This window comes from Cavia porcellus, unplaced genomic scaffold, assembly GCF_034190915.1.
Source record: "Cavia porcellus strain 051 isolate PalLab524CR breed Dunkin Hartley unplaced genomic scaffold, mCavPor4.1 scaffold_5, whole genome shotgun sequence".
Lineage (NCBI taxonomy): Eukaryota > Metazoa > Chordata > Mammalia > Rodentia > Caviidae > Cavia > Cavia porcellus.
In genome coordinates, this window is record NW_026947488.1 from 110,607,644 (window position 1) to 110,615,536 (window position 7,893).

Here is a 7,893-nt window from a genome sequence, read left to right on the forward strand (position 1 = left end):
AACCATGGAGACCGAGGGTCTTGGGTTGACCTTAGAGTGCCAGGTGCTCCCTGGTCCTGTTTATACAGTACATTCTTTTGCTTATCTCTATCTTTACAGAGAACAGAACATCTAGTGGTTAATGACTAGCAGAGACATTCCTTTTGGCCCTGCTCTGACTATCTCCTGGGAAAGGTTTAGGGAGTGAAGCATTCTTTACTGCTCTGTTCTGATAGCTCTGGGAAGTTAGGGAGTCAACCCTTTTATTCCCGGCTCTGGGGAGTTAGGGAGCTAACCCTTTCATTCCCCGCTCTGGGGAGTTAGGGAGTTAACCCTTTCATTCCCCGCTCTGGGGAGTTAGGGAGTTAACCCTTTCATTCCCTGCTCTGGGGAGTTAGGGAGTTAACCCTTTCATTCCCCGCTCTGGGGAGTTAGGGAGTTAACCCTTTCATTCCCCGCTCTGGGGAGGGGTTTGTAGCAGGGGGGTCGACTCTCACATTCCCCCCTTTATTTCTCCAATGACTTTTAATCCTAAAGGTCCTGTATAGGTAAGGGGTCATATTGTTGACGTAGCACCATAACTTTTACCTGAGAGATCTGAGCCCTCACAAATTGGGTTACTCGGTTAATGAGGCAAGGGGCTATAGCCATGACTATAATGAATCTGGCCAGGGGTCCCAGTAAAGGGAGAACATAGGGCAGGATTGATTCCCAGAAGGAAAACATTCTGGCTTCATTTGAAGGGGGCTCTCGAGATTTGATTCTCTCTCTCAACTTTTCCATTGCGTCCTTTACAATCCCAGTATGATCGGTGTAGAAACAACATTCTTCTCTAAGTGCGGCGCAGAGACCGCCTTCTTTTAAAAATAGTAGATCTAAGCCTCTCCTGTTCTGTAACACTACTTCAGATAGAGACGAGAGAGACTGTTGTAACGCAGTTATAGAAGTTTCTAAGGCCTGTAAATCTTGGTTTACTACTGCAAGAAGTTGTTGGCGAGACTGATGCCCAGTAATGAGGGCTGCTGTGCCAGTTCCTATTCCCCCCGCCACACCTATCCCCAATAGGACTGCTAGGGTCAGGGAGACAGGTTCTCGTTTATATCGACCTCTCATGAGGGGGAGCATGTTGGGAGGGAGATATTTAATGCGTGGCATAAGGTCTATAAGGATGCAGGAGCTATCCCCTGCCAGGAGTACGTTTGTGGAGACACAAGGGGTGAGCCCTGTAGTACATAACCAGAATGCCCCAGTAGGAGGGATGAGGTATTGGTTCCTGGGGAAGGAGCGGGTATGTGTGAGGCAACGATGGCGTAGGTTTGTAGGCCAATTATCAAGTGTCCCTATACAGGTTCCTCGGCTAGCGAGGTCAGGTAAAGGTAGGGTGTGGAACACATGATCCCAGTCGCACTGATCGGGATTAGGAGTCAGCGTATAGGAGTCATTTAGAGCAGTCCCCTCATAATATGGAGGGTTAGCATTTAGACATAACCAACAAGCTTGGGCTAGGTCTGGATGGGTAAGATTGAGGGCTTTATGAGCCCCAAGTATAAGACTGAGGAGGGAGTTCACGGTTGGGGGGACAAGTCCCGACTCAGGGGGATTAGTTAAATACCCGGAGGGGATGTGAGGTGAGACTATGGGCACTTGGCTTTGGGTAGTCGCAGGCATGGGGGATGAGGGCCCCCTAGCTGTTGTTGGAGAAGGTGTGGACAGCAGTGGCTCTGTCTTTAGTTTCTTTTTAATTAAAATGAGCCCTCCTGTGTCTGGTCCACTCATATAGTATCTAAATCCCCAGATTTTTCCTGTCGTCCAAGATTGGTCCTCGGGGGTGAGGACCTCGAGTTGTAAATGTCGGCAATTACCTGGTCCTCCGTCATAGGAGTGGAGGCTCCTCTTTGACAGTGGCAAAGGGCCTTTATGTTGACCTCCCCCTGTTGCTGACAAGCTAAGGTGTCGGTCCTTTATTGAGGGGGTCCATGCTGTGGCCATCGTTTCACATCCCCAGTAGGCACAATAGTATTCGCCTGGGGAATTGCAATAACTTCTTCCTTCCACAGACGCGGGACATAGATATATTTCCGGGGGGTGGTCAACGTTAGGGTTAAGTGGAACAATATCACAAGAATAGAAACTAAAGGTTGGATGGCCTGAACCTGTCCACTTATCAACCTCTTTTGGGCTGTCCCATCGGCTTAATGTCCAGACCCAAGGGCGGTGGGGGTTCGCTATTGTAGGGGTGACTAACACTAACATTAACATGAGCAATTTCATTATAACCCAGGGGGTTACAACCTGGGGTTTTTGTTGGGTTATCTTATAGTAATACATAAGGGGGGGGTGTACAGAAACAGCATTAAAGAGTCTTTCGGCTCAGCTTAAGTTTTAAGGGGTTATCAGACCGCTTGAGTTCCCAGGAGCCGTCCTCTGGCGCTGAAGCAGGCTTTAGATGTGATGCGTGTACCCAAGAGGCGACTCCGTCAACCTTTACCGCTGTAGGAGTAGTCAATAGGACCTGGTATGGTCCTTTCCAGCGAGGCTGTAGAGTCTCTTGTTGGTGGCGCCGGACGAACACAAAGTCTCCCACCTGGTACGGATGTGGCGCGGGGAACTCACTGGGAGCATAGGCCGAGGCTAGCTGCGTCCACACGTCCCTCTGTAGATTGTCAAGGGCGATGAGCCTGTCAGACAGGGAGGTTGGCAACAAGGCAGCATGCTCAGTTAAGGGAGTGAGATCTCGAATGGGGGGTGGAGTGCCAAAAAGGATTTCGAAGGGAGTAAGGTTAGGGGGTTTGGTAGACGGGGTGTTTCGCGCGCGAAAAAGGGCATACAGCAGGAACATCGTCCAATCTTTTAAGCCAGTCTCATGAGCCAATTTAGTGAGGGTCTCCTTAATAGTTCTATTCATTCTTTCTACCTGTCCTGAACTTTGGGGTCTATAAGCACAATGTAATTTCCAATCAATCCCCAATATGTTGGCCAGTCCCTGACTTACCTTAGCCACAAACGCCGGTCCATTATCAGACCCTATTACCTTTGGCAATCCGAACCGGGGAAATATTTCTTCCATCAATTTTTTAGTTACCATAGCAGCGGTTTCCTTTTTGGTAGGAAAAGCCTCAGTCCATCCAGAAAAGGTGTCTACAAAAACTAGCAGATATTTTAGTCCACATCGGGCAGGCTTAACTTCTGTAAAGTCTACTTCCCAGTATTGTCCAGGTCTGGTGCCGCGTAGCCTTTTGCCGGGGGCCAGCTTGGCGGGGTAGGCATTGGTCAATTGACATGCCTCACAATTAGCCACCACCCAATTGGCGACCTGACGTATGGCAGTGGGGGATACCCCTGGGAAGTCTTGGCGTTGGGCCAGTAGGCTTAGCTTTTTAGCTCCCAAATGAGTGAGCCGGTGGGCCTGTTGTATGTAAGTAGTCAAATCAGGTGTTTCAGGGGTTTGGTTAATCTGAGCTTTCTCCTTTTGAGGAGAATCTTTGACATCAGTCACCAACATCTGTGAGTCTCCCATGGCTGCAGATTTTGCTGCCTGATCGGCCAGGTTGTTTCCCCTTGTGACGGGATCAGTCCCTTTCTGGTGACTGTTACAGTGTATTATCGCCGCCTTCTGGGGCAACATAACTGCAGCGAGCAACTGGAGGATTTCCTGTTTGTGTTTTATTTCTTTTCCTGCGGAGGTCAGAAGCCCCCGCTGGCGGTATATGGCCCCGTGGATGTGGGCCGTTGCAAAAGCATATCGGCTATCCATGTAAATGTTCGCTCGCTTTCCTTTAGCGAGCTCCAGAGCCTTAGTCAAAGCAATCAGTTCGGCCTTTTGGGCCGAGGACCCGTCCTCTAGTCTGGCTGTCCATATAACATTGGAATAATCAGTCACAGCCGCCCCCGCATACCGCTTACCTTGAATCAAAAAGCTACTCCCGTCAGTGAAGTAGGTCACCTCTGCATTGGGTAAGGGGCAATCCAATAAGTCCGGTCGTACTCCGGCCTCTTCTGCCAAGACGTCCTGGCAGGTATGGAGGACGGGTTCCGAAGCTTCTTCCGGCAGCAGAGTCGCTGGGTTGAGAGTCACCGGGGGTCCAAAAGTTATCTTGTCCTTGTTGAGCAAGAGGCTCTGATAATGAGTAACTCTGGCATTTGAGAGCCACCTGTCTGGAGGCTGGCGGATGATGCTTTCTAGCGTGTGCGGGGCAATGATTGTTATTTTCTGTCCCAAAGTCAATTTGTCAGCGTCTTTAATGAGCAAGGCAGCTGCTGCGATGGCCTTTAGGCAGGGTGGCCACCCGCTTGCCACAGTGTCCAGTCTTTTTGAGAGGTAAGCCACCGGACGCCTCCATGGCCCAAAGGCCTGGGTCAGCACTCCTCTCGCTATTCCTTTTCTTTCTTCCATGAAGAGAGTAAAGGGCTTATCCACATTAGGAAGAGCCAGGGCCGGAGCGGACAGGAGAGCCCGCTTGATGGCATCAAAGGCCTGCTGGTGATCTTTTTTCCAGATAAAGGGAGATCCCCCCTTCAGTAACGGATATAGGGGAGCTGCCAAAGTTGCGAATCCGGGGATCCATAACCGGCAAAACCCCGCAGTGCCCAGGAACTCTCGTAATTGTTTTTGACTCTTTGGAGGGGGAATCTGAACCACAGTCTGTTTTCTGGCCTCAGTGAGCCACCTTTTTCCCCCTTTTAAGGAGTAGCCCAGAAAAATTACCTCTCGTTTACAAATTTGAGCCTTTTTTGCTGATGCCCTATACCCCAGGATAGCCAACTCACGTAAAAGGTCCTGAGTTCCGCTTGTGCAGTCACCCTCAGAGTCCGCAGCCAGCAGCAAGTCATCTACATATTGAAGAAGGGTGAGGCTTGGGTGTTGAGCCCGAAAGGGGGCTAAATCCTTATGTAGGGCTTCATCAAAGATGGTTGGGCTGTTTTTGAAGCCCTGTGGGAGGCGCGTCCAGGTTAGTTGTCCGGCGGACCCAGTCTCAGGGTCCGTCCATTCAAATGCAAATAAGGGCTGGCTATCTTTGTGTAAAGGCAAACAGAAAAAGGCATCCTTTAAATCCAGAACAGTATACCAAGTCCTTGACGGATTTAACTCACTGAGGAGATTATAGGGATTGGGTACGGTGGGGTGAATGTCTTCTACCCTGCTATTGACCTCCCTTAGGTCCTGTACCGGTCTGTAGTCATTCGTCCCGGGCTTTTTGACCGGGAGTAACGGAGTATTCCATGCAGACCGACAAGGAGTTAATACCCCTTGGTCTAAAAGTCTCTGTATGTGCACCTTAATCCCTAGGTGAGCTTCTCTATTAATGGGATATTGCTTGACCCGAATAGGGGAGGCAGTGGTTTTTAAAGTAACCACTACAGGCGGTTGCTGGCTTGCCAGCCCAAGTCCAGCCGTCTCGGCCCAGGATTCTTTAAAATCAGTTAGCCAGGCTGGGGCGATAGGCTGGGGATCCTGGTGGTCGTAGAGCCTATATTCATCTTCCAGTTTTAGAGATAACACCGTAACCATAGGTTGCCCAACCTTTGGGTTACGGAATGTTACTTGAGGTCCTTGGGGCTCAAAGGAAATCTTTGCCCCCAGTTTGGTTAATAAGTCCCGTCCCAGGAGGGGTGCAGGACATTCGGGAATAACCAGAAAGGAGTGTTTTACTTTTCCCTTGCCTAAGTCAACTGTGCGCTCAGTGGTCCACGAGTGATATTTGCTCCCGTTAGCCCCTTGAACTAATGATTTCTTAGTTGAAAGGGCCCCTAAGGGGGCTTGTAAGGCCAAATAAACAGCTCCCGTATCGACCTCGAATTCCACGGGAGTCCCCTCCACTTTAAACATTACCCTGAGCTCGGGGAGGGGATCCGAGCCCCGAAGTCCCTAGTCTTTTTCATCTAGGGCGAGCATGGGGGCTCGGGATCGCTGTGAGGACTGCCTTTCTCGTTCTTCTTTGGCCCGTTTCTTTTTTAACTTTTCACAGTCTTTGATCAGGTGTCCTTTTTCCTTACAATATGCACATTGGTCAGGGTCTAATGGAGGGCGAGTGGGCTTTCCCTTTCCTGGCTCAGGTTTTCCCTGAATAACTGTGGCCAACATCTTAGTTAATTCCTTGTTTCGTCTTTTGTCCCTAGCTAATTCTTTCTCTTCCTCTGTCTCCCGCTTATAGTAGACCTTTTCAGCTTCCTTAACAAGATCCCTCAGAGTCAGGTCTTGGAGACCATCTAGCCTTTGGAGCTTACGTCTTATATCAGGGGCCGATTGTCCTATAAAGGCCATAGCTATCGAGCCTTTTCGGCCTTCCTCCTCAGGGTTAAAAGGCGTATATTGCCGGTAAGCTTCCATCAGGCGTTCTAGAAAAACTGAGGGAGTCTCAGCAGGTCCTTGGGTAACTTCTCTTACCTTGGCCAGATTAGTGGGGCGCCTTGCGGCCGCCCGGATACCTGCCATTAGAGTCTGGCGATAGATAGAAAGATGCTGCCTACCAGCAGGTGAGTTGGGGTCCCAGTTGGGGCGCTTTAAGGGGAAGAAGTCATCGATCCGGTCTGGTCTCTGGGTGGGTCTGCCATCCTCTCCGGGAACAGCTTTCCGGGCTTCCAGGAGGATGCGGTCTCTTTCCTCGGTGGTGAACAGGACCCCTAGGAGCTGTTGACAGTCGTCCCATGTGGGTTGGTGGGAGAACATAACAGAATCCATTAGACCTGTTAGCTTAGAAGGATCATCAGAAAAAGGAGGGTTATTGTTTTTCCAGTTATAGAGATCTGAGGTAGAAAAAGGCCAGTACTGTAAAGCGGGCATCTGCCCTCCATCTGTCCCATCGTCTATCATGGGCCCATAGGGACGGAGAGGGAGGGTAACGACTGGATCCTCAGGCCGTAGCTTGCTCCGAGTGTTCTGGGCTGGGCCCGTGGGCCCCGGAGGTGTGGGCTCGGGGCAAGCCATCGCAGGGAGTGGGGGATATAGAGGGGACGTGGGTATCGGAGGAGAAGGGGAATTTAGCTCAGGTGAAGAGGGGGCTGATGGAGAAGCAGCACTCGATCCGGACGAGGAGGCTGGAGGAGAGAGTGGGTACGGAGGAGGTTGAGTCAGCTGGGAAGGGGGAGGCTGGTCATAGTCGAGTAAGGGTAGATAAGGCTGAGACTCGGGCAGGACCGGAGCCGAAGTGGGAGGTCCTTTCAGAGCTAAAAGCTTTGGTACAGATGAGTCAGAAGGGGGAAGAAAGGATTTTACCCATAATGGGGGTTCCTCCCTGAGGTCCTGCCATACCAGGATGTAAGCGATCTGATCAGGGTGCCCCCTTTGTCCGGGGCGGAAGATGACGTCCTTAACTGCTAGAATGAGGGGCAGATGAAAAGTCCCCTCTGGTGGCCAGCCCACAGAGAAAGTAGGCCACTCAGTCGAGCAGAAATCCTGCCACTTACTCTTCTTGACCTGCAAGGAGAGATCGTGAGCCCTCTTCCGCACCTCCGACCAATGGTCGAGGGTGAGGGACAATGGGGATGAGGTCGACTGTCCCATGATGTTCTATTGTCACAGGGCGGTTAACGCAAGCGCGGTACAACAAATAACCAAGCACAGCACCCACGACACACAAAACAATCAGGCCGGCCACCTCATTCACATGCATACGCATCAGTTTCACTCCAAATGAGACACCTTACAGGGTGTCTCCAGATTGGCCCGGGCGGACCACAGACTGGGAATCGAAATCCCCCAGATGAGTCACCTCAAAGGGTGCCTCCAAATTGGCCCAGACGGACCACAGATTGGGAATCGAAATTCCCCAAATCGATAGGGAGGCCCTATCGCAGACGGTGAACCACGGAAACCGTGTGGGGCGTCCCCCAGTCACCAGGGAACAGAGTACGAAACAGATAACAAAAATTGCCCCTAGATCGGAGCCGTATGGCTCGGGGCGTAAACACCGGTGG

At 51.0% G+C, this 7,893-nt stretch overlaps 1 protein-coding gene across 1 annotated transcript; it reads right to left on the reverse strand.

Annotated features, from left to right (window-relative positions):
- Positions 1–3,057: 3,057 nt before the first annotated feature.
- LOC134476187 (uncharacterized) lies at positions 3,058–7,688 on the reverse strand. Its single transcript, XM_063249504.1, is given in 4 exon segments — positions 3,058–3,076; positions 3,414–5,900; positions 5,937–6,889; positions 6,995–7,688. Coding segments are annotated over 4 exon segments (3,945 nt in total). The 5' UTR covers positions 7,481–7,688.
- Positions 7,689–7,893: the final 205 nt, after the last annotated feature.